The 22,597-nt window shown below is 39.6% G+C and overlaps 1 protein-coding gene across 4 annotated transcripts in view; it reads right to left on the bottom strand.

Annotated features, from left to right (window-relative positions):
- LOC149088496 (rho guanine nucleotide exchange factor 17-like) overlaps window positions 1-22,597 on the bottom strand; it is a 208,340-nt gene that overhangs the window by 32,081 nt on the left and 153,662 nt on the right. For all 4 annotated transcript variants that reach the window (XM_089247790.1, XM_089247783.1, XM_089247775.1 and 1 more), the window contains exons 4-6: window positions 8,991-9,107; window positions 3,137-3,229; window positions 1,627-1,803 (exon numbers count right to left, since the gene is read on the bottom strand). In XM_089247790.1, coding sequence (XP_089103916.1) covers window positions 1,627-1,803; window positions 3,137-3,229; window positions 8,991-9,107 — 387 coding nt within the window. The remainder of the gene's footprint in view (window positions 1-1,626; window positions 1,804-3,136; window positions 3,230-8,990; window positions 9,108-22,597) is intronic.

Raw genomic sequence — 22,597 nt, forward strand, 5'->3', positions numbered from 1 at the left:
TACCCCCCAGACCATTCCATTGCCCACCAGGGGGCGATATTGCCCACTTTATGAAACACTGGTCTAGACCCCTACCAATGTTTTTGTCGTATCAGAGCTGCTTTGGCACCTATGACAAAACTTTCCTAAACAAGCTCCGTGGACCTGCCCACTGAAAATGCATCCTGCCCATGAAAAACTATTAAGCACACTATTGATCTGTATTAACCCAGTTTCGCACCGGTCTCATTCATTACCTCCTAGATACAGGATTATCTCCTGGAGATGTATCTCTAGGAGGTAATGTCCTTTTAACGTAGCCATTAGGACCCCACGGAAATAGTCCTTGAGCAATCATTTTAATGTTATATTTATTTTATCTTACCTTTAATTTGTTTTTGTGGTTGATTCACAAGATAGTATGCCGCATCTGATAGTATGACCATCATGTTTATGTTTTCAGTTGTTGCCAGTATCTGTGTTATATTATCATTTTTTTGCAATATTATTTTTATCTTGTGATAATATGTAAATGAGATGTTGATTTCAGTACTGTGGATTTGTCCCTGTGATTGGATCCTGTCATGATGCATGATGGGAATGTTTCCTATTAAATGCCAGAGACGTGACATGTTACAGCAGATTTCATTTTCTTCGAAACAGCTATCTAGTCATTAAGTCATTTAGCTCAGTGGGGCATATGCCAGGTATATATAATCTCTCCACCGTAATTATGTACTGAGTACTTCATAGAATGCCTCGGCACTGCTTGGATTACCTCGTCTCTTCGATTGCTAGCCGCTCTATGATTTGACTCTCGGTGTGGCGACGTCATCCTGGTTGCATTCTCTCCGCTTGTTCGTCACTTCCTGGTTCGACCGGTAACCTGACCAGAATGTCCCTGGGTCGCATCTACTTGGACGACATGAACTGGACATAGGGGCTAGATGCCCGCTGGTGTCCCCCTGGGACTCTTCATCCTTGCCATCCGCGTTCAATTATGTCGCCATTTGGACAAAATTGTGATTCGTGTATTCTGAGATGACTCCACATCAGCAAATAGTGAGACCAATTCAACTGCTGACTCACTATTGAGAGTCCCGAGAAAGATCCCGGCCTTGCGCTTTGCTGCCGAATGTGTGTGTGTGTGTGTGGGGGTATGCTTCTACTATTTCTAACATATATTGATTTTTAGATTGTTTGTTTCAGTAGTTATCATGCCCATAACATTTCACAGACATTCCTAGCAAAGATATTTTCCTACAAACTTAAAGATTGTATCCTCGGACCACTTTGCTATTCCCTACTGCAGAGGAATTCAAGCTAAAGGGCGATAACAGAGTGTAAACATGTTCATGCTCAAGATCAAAATAAAAACCCACACAAGACATTAAAATGACTCCTCCAAGTGACGAGCCCCGTCCACCAAATTTAGTCAACTACTAAGTCACTTGTAAATGGGCTTTAAGTGAAGGATACTACTCTAATGGCCCAAAGCCTTCCTTGAAAAAAAAAATGAAAAAAAGATCAGATCCAAGGCTGAAGGGACTTATCAACTGATACGTATATGTTATTGTTAAGTACTCTCGTCAACTTTTCACTTGACTGACCCCAGTATGTGATGTTTATAAAGAAATTGAGTTTTACATCAATTATCCCCTCTATAAGTTGTTCAATTTCTCTGAGCTTTTGGATCATCTGTTCTTGTTCCAGTGCTTCCCTTTCGACTTGGTTGATGCTGATGGCGAGATCGTGGACTTCTTTCTGCGCCTGGAGCAACAAACGGTGATCGGGATGGTCCAGAGGTGTGTGCTTGAGTAGTTCCTAAACCAAAGGCAGTGAATTAATGAGTTCCAATCAGATAATGAGAACAAAAAAAAACTTATTATTGTAAATAATAAAAAAAAATTTTGTAAAATTTACTATAAAGGTGGAGGTCACATAATAACCTCATTTGCTAATCTTTGCTACATCATTGGATATACTACACTTTTTTGCTAATCTTAATCTATCCTTGAATCCATGAGTCTTGTCAACAATTTTTGTACCACTACGTTTAAAAAGTTCAGACTAATTTTATTCAAGAACAACGAATACAGATAGCACTTGCTTATTTGATGTTTACTACGAAGAAGTAACAACCCTGTGCAATTATACATTTTTGACAATGACTAATATAAAAATGTAAATGTGGACTGCAAGCCTTTTTTTTTTTTACACATCCTTCGGAGATTTGCATATTTCATGCAGGTATGTTAGTGATTGGATGAAAAATTTTCTGTACTATTGCATTGCTGAACCTTGTGTCATTTTGCTTTCATCCCGCGGTGGTGCTGTTGTTGTATATTCTGCTCCCAGTCACGTTCCAACAAAATTTGCCCCCCCCCCATTTTTCACGGCTTTAAACTGCTTCTGTTGGATCAAGGCTTTGCAAAAACTTCAAAAAACCTATGGAATTTATTTTTCCCGGTGAATTTGATTTTGAATTTTCATGATTGTTCCTTCGATTTGGTAGTACCAGTATACAATCCATTCAATTCTGTGGATGCCCTTTGAATTATTCCGATTTATAAAATGGGTTATTATATGTGTGGATGTCCTTTGGATTGTTCCGATATATAATGTGGATTATTATACATATGGACGCCCTTTGGATAGTTCCCATTTCTTGCATGGATTATTACACGTGGTGATGTCCTTTGGATTGTTCCAATTTATAAAGTGGATTATTATGCATGTGGATACCCTTTGGATTGTTCTAATTTATAGCATGGATTATTACACATGCGGGTGCACCTCAGATTGTTCGATTTATAATTTGGATTATTACACGCATGGATGTCCTTTGGATTATTCCGATTTATAACATGGATGAAGGCCGTAGTTGGTGGTGGGTGGGGGGGCCTGGGGGTCTAGTCCTTCCCTAAAGTCACCCTACATTATGCGTCGGGTTGCCACCTGTGGTCTTGGAACCCATAAGGGTAACTAAATTTCATTTCTCCACCAAATATATCTTGGAACTTTTTGAACCTAGTTGTATCTCTCATTAATGTGCGATAAATTGATCTTAGGAGTGACATTCTGGAATACATGGCAAAAATCATGAAAAGTACGACATCAATAAATACAAAGTATGGATAGATGGGGCGTGTCTTACCTTAATGAGCAACTCATAACGTGGTATCCTTTGGACAGGCATAATGAGCAATGCGTCCAGGGTGAGCTTACCTCTGTGTTCTCTCGAAGCATGCTATATCAATGAGTTAGAAAAATCCAACGTGAATTAAAGACAAAAACAATATAATGAAAAAACAATAGTGAGACAAAATAATACAGTGAAACCTCGCTACAACGATACTTGATAAACAGTAGACTCTCGATAATTTGGCCACATGCTAGTCTGGCGTGTCCAGTAATTCAGCATTTTTAGGTGGGTTTTCTTCATGCATAGAGGAGTAAAACATGCAGCCTATGTGCACAGTTTCAAGAATGTGCACAGAAGTTTCCATATTCAAATCATACATGCTCGGCCCAAGGGGAAAATTTGTCCCTCTGTGTCATCTGATGTGACCTGCGCTATCTCTAATCTAATTTTGTGCAAGTGAAATAAATGACACATTTACAGATAATTAATTTAAGTGACAAGTTGTGCATTTCCTACATCACTTAAGTGTCCCGTGGGACATTTCCAGGTCACTTAAGGGACTGTTGTTACATTTACAGATCACTTTAGTGACCCCCTTGCACAGATCCAGATCATTTAAGCTGCCCATAGCACATTTACAGATGACTTAAGTGATTCCTGCGGTACAGATTCACATCACCAAGTGGACCATACACCTTCCAAGATTACTTAGTGATTGCCCCCCTCCCCAGCACATTAACATATTGCTTAATTGAACTCTGGCATATTCACAGATATCACTTGAGTGATGACCTGCGGCACAGTTCCAGATCACTCAAGTGCATAGGCAGAGATAGACGTGAAAGTCTGGAGGGGGTGAGCACGATGGTGATTACTGGGAAGGGCATCACGATATGTCAATTCTTACATACTCATATATACATCACATCAGTAGGCTGCACCCCCAAAGCAGAATGTTTTTGCATTGTTCTGCAACTAACCCTCGGCTGACTGGAAATGTTCTGCAGTAAAAATCCCCATAATAGAGTTTTCTTGCACTTTTTCTTAAAATACTTCCAGATTGTTCTGCAGTAGCGCTAATTGTTCTGCGACGTACCTCACAGACTTTGGCATATTCTGCTTTAGGGGGCGGGCTGTACCTATGACGGTGGGGGGGGGATTCCATAGGCAGAGATAGACATGAAAGTCTGGGGGCACGATGATGATGATTATGTCAATTCATATATACACATATATACATTAGATCAGTTGACTCCACCTTTAACACTAGGGGAACAATGCTCCTCCATGGCCCCCCACCATATCTCCACCCACGCCCAAGTGGTGCACGGCGTCTTTACAGATCTCCTAAGTGAACCCCCCTTCCTGTCAGCTCTGCTCATTATACAAGGGGGAACTATTATTTGGCCATAAAAGAGTGGGTGGGGGGGGGGGGTGCCCATTAATGGGGGGTTTCACAGTATATAATGGAAAAAAAGTTGGAAAACAACATATAATGACAACACAAATAAATTTTACAAGAGAATTTCTAAAGCCCTTCCTCCCTTTGAATAGAAAAATGTCATATGACAAAGAAAATAATGAAGTATTTTACTTGATGGCGTTGAACTTCTCTGTACTGTTTACGGTAGCGAAAGCAAAGAGCACGAGCAGATGTTTGTTTACAAATAAGTTTGACCAAGTCTCTCCTAGGTAGCGCTGACAATCACAATTATCGTAGCTATCAAACTGACCATATTTCTTCGACGAAAATATGAGAGCAATGATCAACAAATACGGGAAAATACGGAACGTCGCCAATTGCAGCACAAACAATCGCTAAATCAAGGCGAAATCGCCAATGCTTTTTTTTTTCCCTTTAACGTTGAATGTTTTCATGAAATACAGTCGAATACCGTTATTAGCGAAAGCCACGGGCCTGTCAAAGTATAACTTTGCCCTGAGGCCCTGATACTCTTAAGACGGCCCTGCTGCCGGGCCAGTATGAGACCAGGTCAGTGAGTGACCAAAAGAGTGACCTAGAGAAATTGCAAGCACGAGTGGGCAAAAAGAGTGACTTGGAGCGTGAGCAAGCATTTGAATGAACAAAAGAGTGACCTACAGAGTGAGGAACCAGGTCAGTGAATGGGCTAGAGCGTGTTCAAGCGAGTGAATGACCAAAAGAGAGAGCTAGGGAGTGTGAAACCGTGAATATGACCAAAAGAGAGACCTAGAGAAATTGCAAGCACGAGTGGGCAAAAAGAGTGACTTGGAGCGGGAGCAAGCATTTGTATGAACAAAAGAGTGACCTACAGAGTGAGGAACCAGGTCAGTGAATGGGCTAGAGCGTGTTCAAGCGAGTGAATGACCAAAAGAGAGAGCTAGGGAGTGTGAAACCGTGAATATGACCAAAAGAGAGACCCAGAGAGTGTGAAACCGTGATGAATAGAGTGAAGAAAAGAGTGACCTATAAAGCAATTCCTTGCTTTATAGGTCATTCGCTCGATAACCGTGTTATTGCGCGAAGAGAGTCACCTCTAGAGCGTGTGGACCAACGCAATGTTCAAGCATGTTCCCACGTGAACGGGGCTTTAGAGAGCGTGTGAGCATTGGAGTGACCTCTTCGAGAGGGTGTGATCATGGAAGGGGACCAAAAGAGTGACTTAAGCCCCGTTCACATGGGAAATAGAAAAAGCGGGTTTTAAACCCGCTTCAAGGATTTTCACCAATGACTGCTCTCCATTTATTTCCTTACGAAGGAAAAAAAGTCGTCAAGCGGGTGCTAGAACCCCCCAATGCTACCGCAGTATTTGCACATGTGAACGGGGCATCAGCGACACAGATGTACTTTCAGGAGTGGGGGAGGGGCAGGGCCGTCTTAAGAGTATCATGGGCCCCCGGGCCAAGTGGTTTTTCGGAAGCCCTACCTGGTACATCCTAGAAAATTTCAACTGGATCTCATTTTTGTGAGGCCCCTCTTCTCTTGAGGCTCTCGGGCCGTGCCCATGTGGGCCCATGGGATGCCGGGTGGGTCGGAGGACAAGCGGGTTAGAGCACAGGGTGGTGAACTCGAGAAACCAATGGTCACAAGAAAACTAGACTAGGATGGGAAAAGGGAGGCGAAATTCGTTTAGCCCCAAGGGTGGCAACACCATAAATGCATCTCTGCTGATATCCCGTATTTGAGACAGCAATTTCCAGCATTTTTCTTGCTGAGGTTGGTGAACCTAAGTATGAAGGTATAATTTTCATTTGAACCCATATAGATAACTACTTTTATCAATTACAGCACTTGAATAATTTTCCATTAAGTTGGAATTGAATTATCAAGTCTGTGTACGGACCACGATGCTATCGACGTGAACCACCGTTGGTCCGCGGGCCATAGGGTGAGAAACCCTGATATATAGCATATACGTACATAATTTCAGCTGTAATAAATATATATATAAGGCGCCTCTATAAGGGTTTTCTTCTGTCTTGGGGGGGGGGCATAAGCAGCTCTACGAATTATTATTCCCATTTATTTTTCGCCGATCCCGGAAGTTATTTCCGCTATTCATTCATCTTTTGCCGGTTCTCAAAACCATTCAATTATTTTTTATTTTTTTGCCGGTTCCGGAAATTATTCCTCCTGCTCCCATTTGAAAGGGTGGTGGCAGCACCAGCAATAACGCGAAACAAGCACAACAATGATGATATAAATATGTTAGGGCCACGCATATACATAACATACACACACCCACACGTTCCGGCATATATCGATTTCTCCTGAGGAATGTGTTCGAGGTTCATTGTAGGGTTAATTACTCTCGTTGTAGTATTTCTTATTTATTTTTTGCCGGTCTGCAAATTAGTTTCCCCATTTATTTTTTTATTTTTGTCCGTCCGCACAAAAATAATTTCTTTTCTGCCAGTGCGCAAATTAGCAGTAACGCAAGAAACCAATTTGACAATTACAGTCAAAAGAAAAATTGACAAAAGCAAGTGAAGTGGCAAAAACAGCCAGAAAAGTTGTCAAAAGCGAGTAAAGCCCCGTTTACATGTGCAACATTACGGTAGCATTGGGAATTCTAGCACCCGCTTGACGACTTTTTCTTCTTCGTAAAGAAAGAAATTGAGAGCAGTCATTGGTGAAAATTCTCCCGCTTTTTGTATTTCCCATGTAAAGGGGTCATTCAAGTATTACGTAAGCAGATTTTCTCAGTCATTTTTGACACCCCCCCCCCCTTGTCAGCAAAACACTGAACCCCCTCCCCCCCGTCAGCAGCTTAGAATATTTGATATCTTCAAAAAGGGGTGGTTGATGACGTAAGAAACATTCAAACCTCCCTCCTCCCTTGTCATCAAAAAAGTCAGCAGATCCGAACCCCCCCCCCCCCCAATGCTGACGTAATACTTGAATGACCACAAACAGGTACCAATGATAGCCAAAAAAAAAAATAGTCGAAGGCAAGTAAAGTTGTCAAAGGTAAGTGAAGCTGCCAATAACAGCGGGAAACGTGTCAGTTGCTAATGACAGTCCAAAAAGTATATATATATCCAGTCGAATCCCGTTTCAACAAATACCGTTATAGCGAAAATCTCGTTTTAATGAACACTTTTCTAACCCCCAGATAAGTTTGCATAGGAGCAATGCAAAAACCTGGTGAAAGGTTTCCCTTATCGGGAAGAGGCATGACGGGATTAGAAAGCGTGGGGGGGGGGGGGAGTAAAAGGCCCTTGGCAGAGAAGAAGAAAGAAGCTTGGTGTGTTTTTTTTTCAGTCAGTTAGAGAGTGGGTCCTGTGGACACACTTTAAGTGATGTAGGAGGTAATATCAAAGGCTCACTATAAGCGAGGAGGACGTGTTAATAGTATAATGTTTATTGTTAAAAATTATGATTAAACCAAGTATTATATATATAAAAGTGGCAGAGTGCTTACGATTGTGGCCAATCAATCATTGAAAACGAATCCGACACCTGGGATTCTTAAACGAAATTTCGTTTTAACGAAGTGATTTCTCAGGTCTCTCTTTGAGTTCGTTACACCGGTATATATATACACAGTTGAATCCCGCAATGAACTCCAAGAGACCGGAGAAATCACTTTGTTATAATTATAACGAAATTTTGTTTTAAAGGAATTCCAGGTTATTGCATAGCTCCTATATAAACTTATCTGGGGATTAGAAAAGTGTTCGTTAAAACGAGATTTTCCCTATAACGGTATTCGTTAAAATGGGATTCAACTGTATAAGTAAAAAAAATGAAATAAAATTGTGCCGATTATCACCAAAATTGCTGAAAAATCGTCAATAACGGGAAATAAAGGGTTACTGGAAATGCAATGGATAAAAATGTAATTCACCAAAGGAAAAAAAAAATGTAGATATTTGACAACTATGGGAGTTACTTTTGATAGAGTCATAATGTTACCAGAATTTATAAATCACGAAAATAATCTAAATTCTTGATTTCAAAAAATTAATCTTGTTGAAAATAAGAGAGAAGGAAAAAGTCGGAAACTGCAAAAATTACGGGAATATCCCATGAGGTACGGGTCATATGGTCACTCGAGTGGAGAAAATACCGCATATCTGGCCCGCGGACTGAAAAAAATTGTGCACCACCTCTGGTCTAGAGCAGTGTTTCCCAACCGCCGCGCCGAGGCCCAGTACCGGGCCCTGCCCTCATTCATACTTGGCCGCGAATGATCAGCCGTTTCATTTTTCCTCGTTCATTTGCCGTTGGTCATGTGTTTGACTGGGCCTTCCACTCACGAAAATTAATGAAACTGGGCCGTGGGCTTGCCAAGGTTGTGAGAACCACTGGTCTAGAGGAAACTTCACTAAAGTAAAGGAAAAAAATTATCATGCAATCGTACACGCAATAGACCATATTCACCTCCAAGAATTTAGCGAATGCCGGTTTTGTCTGGGATGCCAATTTGATGGCTTCCTTCGCCGATTTCCAGTTGTTTATGAACGTGGTGTAAGTCTCGATCATTGTCTGTCGAGTAAACTGAAATGAGAAATGGAAGAAAGTGAGAGTTCATCATAATACATATAGCAAATAAGAAAACAACAAGAAAATTTAAAATTTACTTTCAGACGCTACAGGGTGCCCCAAAATGGACTTAACCCATCTTATATATGAATAATTGAAAACAATAAAGAAGAAATCAGTAAAAATTCGCCGTTGCCTTCATATTGTGCTTGCGACGCTAGTAAATTTCGAGAAAATTTCAAGATTTGTTATTAATGCGGCAACAGATGGCGCTGCAGTCTCTGGTAAACCCCCCCCCCCCCTTCCGGTATTTTCAAAATGTCCACGTTCGCAGCAACGAAATTACGCAATCTCAGACAACAAAATTTGCAGAAATATATACAAACGTCTCATGCGGGGGGGGGGGGGGTCTGAATTGAAGCCAGACAGAATTTCGAAATTAGTTACGGAGTTCACCAACAGATGGTGTCAAATAATTTCGGAATTCCACATCAGTTCAATCGGGGGGGGGGGGACGACGACTTCGTGACATGGGCGTAGCCAGAAATTTCGTTCGGGGGACCAAAGTGATAGTACAATAGATATTGACCATCTCTTTCCCTTTTTCTCACATATTTCGGGGGACCAGACCCCCAAGTCCCCCTCTCGCTACACCCTTGCTTCGTGATGTTCGTTTTTTCACTTCTTACCATTCGTAAGAAGGAAAAAAATCACGAAGCCCCGATTCAACTTGGAAGTTCGCATCTTCAGTGAATTTTGTTTTCCGAGACTACCTACTAAACCACACATGCACCTCGTCCATATTCCTTTGCGGAACTTCTGACAAATTGATACATGTTGGAATGTGCGTGTTGTGAATCTAAATTGAAGTTTGTTTCTGTGCAATGTAGTTATAGTGCTCCATATGATACCATTTTTCGTACTATGAGTGAAGCGTGATGACAGGATATTTGTACTGTTGTAGTGAAGTCTGTGGCGAGACTTTTTAACGGGGAGATCGGCTCGAATTCACGCCTCGAAGTTAGAAACTACAGAAAACAAACTTCAGTCGACTACCATTATGGCGTCGATGGGATTCGTTACCGCATAGGCGGAGATAGACTTGGAAGTCTGGGGGAGGGATCACGATGATGATGATGTCAATTCATATATGCATATATACATTAGATCAGTCGACACCACCTTTGACGCTGGGGGGAGAGGCGATTCCTCCCCGTATCTCCGTCCATGCGATACCGGATCATCGCGGGATCGAGGATCTTATTTTATGATACTACGTATGTGTTTCTGCGATTAGTTGGTGTTTTGAAAGCACCATATCGTATGTGCATAGACTACAGCGCCATCGGTTGTCAAACTTAATAACTAATTCAGGGATTGGGACAGAAAGTTAATTGTTTTCCTATATATAAGCGCTATGCAGGAAACTGCATTTCTCTCTTGCGCGGTTCCTCCCCTTTCTTTTTTCATTCTTTTTTCAAATAGGCCATAGTTTCCCAACCTTTTTTTGTCCCATCGCCCTCCTTCTTCACAAATTTTTTTCTCCCAGCGCCCCCCAACGCTATCTAACCCATAGAATCCTGTGCTATACCCGTAGCTTCTACCACCCCCTGGAACATTCCATCGCCTCCCGGGGGCGTTAACGCCCACGTTGGGAATCACTGAAATAGGCCATTCAATTTTAGGACACTCTGAATGAATGTGAACGCCAGATCTTGGCCACTGTACTTATCCCGTTGCCGAGATCTCTTCGTTAAGAAGAATGAATATACACATTAGAATGAAGGTATATTTTAGAAGGAATCGGAGGGGGGGGGGATTGAACCATGCCATCTTATTTGTTATATCTTGTACTTATCACAGAGGCGTAGCCAGAAATTTCGTTTGGGGGGGGCACTTTCATTTCGGGGGGATCAAAGTGATAGAACAATAGACTCAGTCATTTTTTTCCCCTTTTTTCGGTCATTTTCTCACATTTCGGGGGGACCAGATCCCCAAGTCCCCGCCCCCTCGCTACGCCCTCGACTTATCATATTATACAGGGTGTCCTGTAAGTGCTGATGCGGCCATTATCTCATCAACCGTCCGTCGTAGATGTGTAATTTCAATATAAAAAATTTTCAAAAGCCGTTCAAAAATTACCCTGTACCAGTTTTGAGATTGAAAATACAGTGTGAGAGAAAATTAAAAAATTTAAATTTTTATACGGTCTGTGCTCTAACTTTCTGTTACAAAGTTGTTGCCCTGTCTCTCCCGATTCCAACAGAAAAAAAATCCAAGTTTCCAAGAGTAGTATTCGCTGAGATATATTTGAATTCAAAATTGGGAAAAATTGATAAATGAGGCGAAACGAGCGTTGTCAACGTTATATTTTACGTTCTTTCATAGCTTTTCCTGGTCAATTCAAAAATATCTCCGAGAAAATTGCACTTAGAAACATGGAATATTTTTGGGTTGGCGTCAGGAGAGACAAGGCAACAACTTTCTAATAGAAGGTTAAAGAATAAAGGGACCGTATAAAAATTTAGATTTTGCGACACTGTATTTTCACTCTCAAAACTAATACAGGGTAATTTTTGAACGCCTGCTGAACATTTTTTAAACTGAAACTATAGTAGTGCAGTATAGTATAGAACCGAGCACGGCCAGGCTCTGTCGCTTTTGCGATATAAGCTCATTGATCGTGAGATCGTGGGCGTGCCGGGAAAAAACTCAAGCCGGCCGGGACCAACATCCACACCCCCAATCCCAGGGCACATCACCGCTCGACAAGCCAGGACAGCACCGCGGGCGCAATCCCCCCTCAGCCACGCCGACGCGGCCCACAACGCCCCAACACGCCCCGCGAAGGGAGACTCCCGACCATCCTGACGAACCTCCACCGCGGACACGAGAGAGAACCCTAACTGAAACTATACCTCTACGATGGACGGTTGATGAGATAATGGACACATTAGCATTTACAGGACACCCTGTATACAAAGATACAGCAAACAAACAAAACGAAAAAAAAAAAACTGTATAATTTAAAATATTCATCGGAGCGAGTCATCTCGCCAACACCTAGTTGGTGAGCAAATGCATTTGATTGGCCTTGTTTACTTGTGAGGCTAGAAGCCCAGCATCAGTTGTTTTTTCCCATGATAACATCAGATTACACATAGAAGACTGGTTCCTGGAAAAAAAAGAAAAACCCGAAATCTCCAGCCCCCTTTGCTGATAATAAGGATAATCCTCAGGAAACGTTCTAAATATAACAAAAGGCAAGGAAAAAAGATGCCACATTATATTCCACTGCTGATAGCAGTGCATTTTACCATTGTCCTATTTATAGGACAGTCACAAAGACTCCTAAAATACGCCATCTAAAGTAAAACTTTTTAAACACACAAATCTTTTCTCTTCTATCTCATCAAATACAAAAAACTATCAACAACAGAAACAAACATTTTTCTTCTTCCAGTAGAAACTATTCTAGTTTCGTATAAAATATACGTATAAAATATAGTACGTATAAAATATTCATTAAATTGAAAAAAAAAAGTTAAAAATTTCATTAAAATAAAACACTAACAAAAAAAATTTCATTTACTTCAAAATTACTTCAAGTGATGTTGATACAACAGTATTTCTTTAATCTTAATTCTCGAAATGCCAAAGTAAACGAAATAAGTGTCTATATTTACGCTGTGACCATTCCAAGCAGCTGTTCTATATACAGGGTGTGCTCAAAGTGCTTATGCGGTATTTATCTCATCAGCCATCCGTCGTACATGTATAATTCAAATTTAAAAAGTGCTTAAAAGTTGTTCAAAAATTAACTTTTACCTGTTTTGAGAGTGACCATTGAAGCTTGACCAATACAGTGTCACAAAGTAAAAAAAAATTTTTATATGGCCCCCCCCCCCTTGTTCTCTAACTTCCAGTTAGAAAGTTATTGCCTTATATCTCCTGAGGACAACAGAAAAAAAAACCAACAAAACGAACTCCATGTTGTAAGTGCAATATTCGCTGAGATGTACTTTCCCAACTTTTCTCCGATTTGGGAATTCGCGTTATTTCAGCGAATTTTGTTCTTGGAAACATGGATTTCTTTTTCTGTTTGCCTCAGGGAAGACGGGGCAACAACTTTCTGATTTGAAGTTAGAGGACAAGGGGACCGTATGAAAATTTATATTTTTCCCTTTCGTGGCACACTGTATCTCCACTCTGAAAACTGGTACGCTGTAATTTTCGAACGCCTTTTGAGCATTTTTCAAATTGAAACCATACCGCTACAACGGACGGTTGATGAGATAAAGGCTACTACTACTACTAAACCAGAGATGCACCTCGTTCATATTCCCCTGCGGAACCTCTACCGAATTGATACATGTTGGAATGCGTGTACGTGTAGTGAAACCTGGCGTGAAGTTTGTCTCTGTGTAATGCTTGTTATGTGTAGTGCTGCCATCTGCCACCAGTTTTTCTAACTATGAGTGAAGTGTAATGATTAAATGACTTATTGTTATAAGCCTGTTGCTCTCTGCGGCGAGACTTTTTAATGGGGAGATCGGCTCGCATTTGCACCTCGAAGTGGTGAACCACAGGAAACCAACTTCATCCGACCACCACTGTGGTGAAGGTGGGGTTCGAACCCAGATCCTCGCGATGCGAGTCCGTCACTATGACCACTCGACCACCACAGCGGCCGAGATAAAGGCTGCATTAGCGCTTACGGGACACCCTGTATATAAGACGATGGTGAAATACGGGTTAATACAGTACAGGCCTACAATCCTCTTTCAGAATCACATTTAGATGTAAATTTTATGTTTCATTAGGTTTAATAAAATAACTTGGCTAACTTGTATAACTTGGCAAATATGATTTTATCTTATTTTATTATTTTATTTTAACAACACAACACAGATACCGTACCATGGAAATACAAAATGCAAATACAAGTGAAGGACAACGCAACAAACTAATACATACACTACGCAGCTCTCAGGGACCCACTTGGTACGTGTTAGAGCGTATAGAAAATAAATGTTGTACCAGGAAGCTTAGTTAAAATAAAGAAACTTTTACAGCCTAGACTTTCATTCCCACAAATTCTTTCATAATTAATTTTTCATTCAAATCCTTGTTTTACGGGTCGTTCAGATGCCAAGATGTATTAGAACCTAGTAGGAAGGCCGTAGGTACCAAAATTATGACGATGCTACGTAACTTGCTGTCTCGACAGTGGTTATTAATGAAATGAGCTCAGTGAAGTACCTCTACAACGAATCAGATTGTGGTGGGGGGGGGGGGGAGCTTGTAAAATGAAGAGAAATTAGAGGAATGACCATCATAGCTGGAATGAATCTGATTGGGCGTTTTACTTACACGATACATCTGAATCAGAATCCGAACAAGATGCGGAACCTACTGAAGAGCTTGGACAGGAATTAGCCGCTCCTACTGTTCTCGATTTTTCTGTGAAAATGGACATAATTTAGTCATGCCCATCAATTAATGATGAATAAAGAAGTGGCCCAGGGAAGATTGATTGTAAAGTTTTTAAACAAATGAAATCTGGAATGTTTGTCGTGGGAAAGTGTGTCATGGTGGAAAAAAAAAGTTTCAAGCATTCTTTTGGTGAATTAATTCAATTCCATGGAGACGGAGAGTTCGAGATGTTCATACGACCTGACAGAGAGAAAAGTGTCTATAATGTTTTATGATAGTTTTGAAGCATTTTCGTACATTATAAGTTAATAAAGCAGTTGAAAAAAGACGAAAAAAAGTTGGCGAAGTTGTCTCGGGGGACGGTAGTAGTAGATGTGGACTGTGCCACTTTTGGACAACACATACATCTTTTCCGTTTTCAACTCGTTCCTCTCCTCTAAAATAACGGAAACTACAGACTTGTTCAAATGTCAATAAACGATTTAAAAGAGTAAAATTAAATGATAAATACGCACAAAGCATTTAAATAAGCTCAGACATATGCATAACCAGTATTTTAGCGCATGAAATTTACTCTATTATGCAGTATAAAAATGAACAATACATTGTTGGACATGGAATAAATACATGGAATTTTCTTTGTCAGCCTCAAGAGAAACAGGACAACAGTTTTCTAATTGGAGTTTTTTAGAACAGGGTGTCCGAATAAAAAGTTAGTTTTTTTTAAATTTCAATAACTATACACCTCCTTGAAACATGAATGACGTATCTGAGATCCACACGTTATTTGGATATATTTTCTAATTGAAAGTGTGCCGCTCCAGGATCAACGGTTCGCCGTTAAAATGCGGCGAAAGGATTTGTCTTACCACCCTGTATATACCACATTGCTAATTTTCATGATGCACACCAGCTTAAAACCAACAATGAATTTCACTTGAGGAATTATAACAAATATTTTTGTTTTTATTTGATAGGTGGCAGCAGGTGTCCCATCTCAAAGCTGTTTTTCGCATGTTTAATAGCAGAGTATAAATACGAAATATAATATTCAAAAGGTTAAGAAATTTCCATTCCAAAGTTTTTTTTCTCGCCAGTCCGCCAATAGAAAAATGTTGAATAATACTGCTCTATCTCAACTTCGAAAGCAAAGACGTGATTTCTGTTTATGGATTTAGTGCGTTCGTCATTATAAGAGTGCTGTTTACTTTATCTCCTTTATCTTTTTTGGATTTTCAGTATGTGTGTTAGTAAGCTAATCAGACAACCAGACAGACGCGAGCTCTCAAGTGTCTCACCTTAATTCTGTTTTTCGGTATGGACCGTTTCTTTCTGAAAGCACTCAATTATTGGAGAAAGAAGATTTTTCAATATTCTCCTCTTGGAAAAAAAAGGAATCTATTGATCACGTTGACGGGAAGTAAATCCTTCCTTTGGTAATCCTTAATTCCTTTAATTTTCCTCTTTTTTTTTCGTTTTAAATGTCACGTTCTTTACTTCTTAATTACCTATTTGGAAATGAATAAGCAATGAAATTTTTCTTTTTTTTCCCCTCCCATTAAGGTAAAACTTTTTCTTCACCCGGAAATAGTGTTTTAAGTTTTTGTGTGTGTGAGAGATCCTTTTAACTTCAGTTTTGTAAACAGTTTTTTTCGCATTCCTTTCGATTTGTTGAGATCAATTTCAGTTTCCGGAATTAAATTTTAACAAAAGAAAATCGGAATTTTTCATTTTCCTTCATCAAAACTACCTGAATTTCTTCTATTAAATCTTGTTTTTAATTTGGATGGACAATTATGTTCTTTTCAGCTTTTTGATTGAAATTGTAATTGGTGATCGTCCAACGAGACATTTTTTGAGAATTTCTAAGGATCATATGGCCCTGGTTGGAAAAGCACTTGTCTGTAGAACCGGTTCAGAACTGCTGCGAATACACATTCAATCTTTTACGTTTGGTACCTTTAGTGCCATTTTGGTGTGCCCCATAAAATCAGCGTATTTGTCGTTGAATTCTACCTAAACCAGTAAAACACTTTTTTTTTTCCTTCAAAAAATCTGTTAGCGTCTCTGACCCTTTTATGACCACGGGCGAAATATCGTGTCCAAAAGCAATTGGAAGAAATTCATCCTAGTTCTGTGTTTTCTTTATCACTTTCGTTATTATCGCGAATATTATCAGAAGTCGTGCATGAGGTGCATGAAAACTCAAATAGAATCCTTATGGAAGCAGTTTCGGCACAAAGATGCATTCAAGCATCAAAAAGGAGTCGACTAAAAAAAAAAGTGTGGCCGCGATGGAAGATAATAGTGATAACGGAACATGGGCCTCTGCTGGCCTACCTATACAGATTCAATAAGCCATCTTATTGAATTGGAATGATCAATATGATCTTATCTTATGATCTACGCGTCTGGAAAAGTTGGAACTCTATAACACTATGCCACCGAGCAACCGGAAACAAAAAATGTTTCGTCGTGGTAGGATAAAAGCACCAAACAAGTATATCTGGAAAAACGGGCTCTGCGTAGCCCCATCAACTCGCAACATCTGGCCAACCTTATTTCATGCTTAGAAGGAAATCTTCACAAGATGTCGGCGCAAGTCGAGAACGTAGAGCCCAAGCGAACCCATTGCCACTCAATAACAGGAACAATAACTCTGCACTAGTGACGAGGTCAATGACCAGAAAGGGGGGGAAGAGCACCTCAGTAAAGTCAACAAGTCACAGAACATGACTAATATATATATATTGGGGTAGGCTGTGTCATAGACACGGCCGCAAGTTTTAACGTGAATATGTCTTTTGTGCCTTGAATCGCGTGGTATGTACTGACGTACACAGGGCAGTAACTAGGAGTTTTGCCACCCCTACAACTTTAAAATTCGATAATATTATAACAGTGTTCTTTGCCCCCACCTAATATTGCCGCCTCCTAAATTTTTTCCGCCCTGAACTGTTGCACCCTCCGCCCCCCTCTAGTTACGGCCCCTGACATATATGTCAGTGATATTAATATTGACTGATATTATTATATAGTGATGAAAGTATGGGAGTGATATTATCATCGGCTTTGTCTTTGGAATAGCTAACAAACGCTGGCAATATCGTCTATTTTCGTTGTAAAACAGATCGAGAAATAGTAGAAAACCACATGATTATGAATCAGGGCAGCGGGACTGGTGCTCAAAAGGGACAAATATTTAAACCGGAGTGATATCAATGAATTCACCTGTGCAATGTGCATCTGACGATAGCATTTATTTTGATTTGCGTTGCGTATTTCTTGAGATATGAGCGTTGAAACGATTTCGTCACTCACGCAACTTTTCGCGAATGCTCTCAGTATCATCAGGTTGACCCAACCTCTCGGGGTAACTGGCTTACATCCCCTAAGGGACAGAGCCTGGGTCATGACTGGTCTTAAAGTATCATCAGGTCACTTCAACGGTGATTTTTGAGGTGATGCTAACAGGGTATTAACGTCAAAAAAAGAAAGAAAGAGGAGCTGGTGACTGTGTGAACCACAGAGTAATAATACTATAGAGTGCGCGCGAGGGGTTACAATGTGAAGCAAAGATCCGGAGTCACGTGACTCCAGTCGAAATACTGGTCAGGGAATCTCGCTGGCAATGCTTTCCTTATGGCTACTCGTATGACGATCTACACGCGCTGTCTTATTTTTGATTAGAATGGCCAACACTTGCGCAGCTTTCGGATGTTCTGAGCGGTTTAGGAAAGGGGGACCAGTATCCTTTCACAAGGGAATACTTTTTTGCTTATTCCTCTTCTTATAAATTAAAAATTGGAATATTAAATTGACGATGCAATGGATTTCTGACGTAATCTCAGTTTTTAACGACTCCATTTTGGATTTAATTCAATTAAAGTTCCAAGTTTTGGTAAAATTCAAATGTCATGAATCATTATTAAATGTTTTAATAGAATTTTTGGCAATAAATGATTAAAATTGTGAGTTTTATGAAGTTTTAACTGAAATATACGTCTCCGCAAGATTTGGCGAGATTTGGCGAGCTAGTGAGTTCATTCGACTTTTGCTCAACTTGGAAGAAAATATGCTTTTCAGGAGGAGAAATTTATGAAAAATATGCTATTTAAATAGAATGTGAGGAAAACTCCCCCCCCCCCACTCTAGACAATTGCAGTTTTGCATAAAAGTGCATAACAACCTCTAAAAATAATAGTATTTTTACCCCTCTTCACACCTGAGATAAAACTATTACAGAAAAGAAATTTTTTTATTCATTAATTTATGTTTGTTGTATGTGAAATTGCCGCTTCAAACAAGAAAATTAATTATTCAATTGATTTTTTGAGTCAATATCTGTACTAAGACCTGAAGTCATATATTGTGTACCTCAGATGTTATCTTGAAAAAGAATCATTCTAAAAACGATTTAATACCTTAAATTAAGATTAACATATGCATACTTTTGGAGCGAAGAGATTACATATGTCATATATATATATATATATATATATATGTGTGTGTGTGACGTGTGTAAATATTATATTATATATATGAAATATTATATCCTAAAATATTATATATATATATATATATATACACTTTAAATTATTACATATATACTCTACATGGAATTTTAATTCTTATAATTTAGAGAAATTGATGATGAGATTCTGTAATTTTCTTGAGTAAAATCTATTTTAATCCTGAAATATTATGTAAGTGTTTACAGTTTTGTGTGATGAGGTTATAAAAGGTTTTTCAGGAATGTTAGAAATGAAACTTTTTCTTATTGTTTGAATATTATTTCATGACTGAATATGGTATGAGTGTGAATGTGTTACATTATATAACATAATATGATGCATTATAATTAATTATACATTAATTATGAGTATATAGAGTAATTGTAATGTTCTGGAAAGATATATTTTTGTTTTAATAACCTCTAGTATAAATAAATTTTCGAAATTAAAAGCGACAAAGTGAATGAAGAGAATATTTAAAAATATAAATGAATTAGGCTTTACAACATATACGTTGTTCCGTTTTCCAATATTTGTTTATTTTATAGAATTTATTTTTTCAAATCTGATACTCTCTAAATATTTCACATAAAAATGAGTGAAATTCATTGAAAAAATGAAGGAAAGTTTTCATCAACTTGATCGAATTGAGTCAAATTTCGTTACAGCAACATCCTAGCTTCTGCGAAAACGCGCCAAATGTAATAGCGCAGAACCTGTTCTTTCCCCGACAATACTGCTCATCTTTTCTTCACGTTCGACAAGTTTTATGAATAGCGTGCGCGGTCTATTTATATCTTAAGTCTATGGTGTGAACAGACTACCAAACCACACATGCACCTCGTCGGCATTCTTCTGCGGAATTTCTAAGAAATTAGTACATGCTGGAATGTGCACGCACCTGTTGTGAACCTAACGTGAAGCTTGTTACTGACTAATGTTTATTAAGTGTAAGTGCCGCCACCTGCAATTAATTTTCTTAATACGAGGGAAATGCAATGATTGAATAACTTTACCGTTGTAGGCCTGTTGACGGCACATTTTAAAGGGGAGATTGGTCTGTGAACCGATTACACCGACGTGCGCGAGAGTTTCTACTGTCAAATTTCGACTTTGAAAGCGCTTATGAAAAATGTGCCGCTTTGAAAAAAAAAAAAATCCCTTAACACCAGTAGGACAAGGACTACCGTCCTTGTTATATTCCCCTTTTGGAATGAAAAATATTGAAGTGAATGAACAAGGTGGATGTGCTCCCCCTTTTGGTAGAAACGACAAACTTTATACATTGTGATTTCAAGACCAAAAATATTCCCGTTTGAATAAACCCTGTTTGCATAATCCGAAGGAGCTCATTCCAAAGATCCAGAAACCGTCAAAAAGTGCATTTCGGGAAAGATGTAGAAATTCTTCCTTTTGGAAATGAGCGCCTCAAGTTAACGTCACACCCCTCCCCCTCCCCACACACAAAAGTAATCCCCGGGGCGAAAATTTCTGCCCTCGCGTTCTAAATGGGCTCTGCAGCTGTTTCGTAAAAGCTGAAATCAAATCGAATCGGAGAAGAATCCTCCAAATAGGGAAACCGAAATCATCTCATGACCATATTATTCGCCGAATCAAGTAAACTATCCCGCCGAGAAGCATTTGCTGACTGTTTGTTGCCCGCAGCAAAACAGCCATTATACTTTGAGATTAACTTCCAATGGGTCTCTGTTGCCGCACTTCATCTGACAGTGTTTCATCTCCATTCATCTACAACAGTTGTTGCTCATTTGAAGTCGCTGTGATAAGCGGAATTCTCTCTCGAACATCAGGGAAACAGGAAACAATTCAAGTTGCTGTTGAAAGCTTAGCCTACTTTGTCTTTCATTTAAAAGGGGACCCCTAATCAACATATCATTCCGCTTATTTTATGCAGATTTACGATCGTTTTTACGGAAGACTTTCGTTATTAGACGCCATAATCAAGAATGTTCATTATTTTGTGTCTGGAATTATGCTATATTATCCACTGGCAAAAGTACAGTGTTCTTACTTGAAATTCACATATCTCACAGGAGATCTGAATTATCTTTTTTATTCCAAGTGAAGGCTACTAGGAAAATTCACCGACAGCAATTCACCGCCAGGAAAATTCATCGACTAACAGTTCGATAAGAGTTCAATGAGCCAGTAAGTGAGCGAGGAATGACCGAGTGAGTGAGTCAGTAATTGATACAATAGTTAGTGAGTGAGTGGCAGAGGGGTTAGTGTTGCTGAGTGAGTAAACTAGTGAGTGAGTGATATAATGAGTGACCTAGTGAGTGAGTGACTGAAAGATCGACCCAGTGAGTGAGTGACAGAAAGATCGGCACAGTGAGTGTGTGATGGAATGAGCTACCTAGTGAGTGAGTGACAGAAAGATCGACCCAATGAGTGTGTGATGGAATGAGCTACCTAGTGACTGACTGAGTGACTTGGTGAGTGAGCGAGAGCGAGCAAGCTTAAGTGACAGTCCGGTTTCGCTCATTCATTCATTCACTCACACTCTCATTCAATTCACCCACACTCTCATTCATGCACTCAACCGTTCACTTGCTCACTTGATCATTTATTCACTCGTTCATTCAATCACTCAATCACTCATTTACTCGCTTATTAGTTTACTCACTCGTTCATTTGCTCACTCGCATCATTCATTCACTCATGTCGAAATGAGGTCGATGAATTTTCCATTCTGTGAATTGTTGGTCGGCGAATTTTCCTAGCGATGAATTGCTGACGGTGAATTTTTCGAATACGAATTCAAGTTATATCAAGCATCAGAGTCACGAATGAAACTAAATCAGAAAAATTTAGCTATAGAATTCAACTATAGGTGGCGCTGACATGCGTTATCTCAATATAACGATATGTACAATGAAATCTCAATATAACGATATGTACAATGAAATCTCAATATAACGATATGTACATTGAAATCTCAATATAACGATATGTACAATGAAATCTCAATATAACGATACTCTGTGGATCAAGAAAAAAGATCATTTTGGAGAGTTTATCGTTAGGGGTCATTCACGTATTACGTCAGCATCGATGGGGGGTTCGGCTTTGTTTACTTTTGATGACGGGAGGGGTTGTTGAAAGACGCTTACATTCACTTCACGATGAAGGTCTGCCGACTCTGTGCCACGAGACTTTTTCAAAATGGAGACCAGCTCGCATTCACGCCTAGAAGTTGGAAAACCGCAGTAAACCTACTTTCCCGGATAACCACAGAAAGAAAGAAAAACTAAATAAGCTAGGGAAGTGGTTCTCAAAGTGTGCGTAATGGCTCCAAGAGGGGTCACCAACCATTGTCGGAGCATCGCGGTGAGCTGTCGATATTGATATGCGCCTGTTCGGTGCTTTGTTGAGAACAAAACTATTGTTCTCTTTCTTTGTTAGAGCATTGCGGGGAGCAGCGGGTGGATAAGTTTGGGAAATACTAAAAATTAGTAGTAGTCCTGAGTTCCTCTCCACACACTGATGCGCTTCAAAAGAAGTCATTTGAACAGAATGTTTTAAAAACTAATT

The sequence above is a fragment of the Pholcus phalangioides genome, unplaced genomic scaffold (assembly GCF_987345545.1).
Source record: "Pholcus phalangioides strain wild (caught in Gottingen) unplaced genomic scaffold, Ppha-v1.0 ptg000003l_1, whole genome shotgun sequence".
Lineage (NCBI taxonomy): Eukaryota > Metazoa > Arthropoda > Arachnida > Araneae > Pholcidae > Pholcus > Pholcus phalangioides.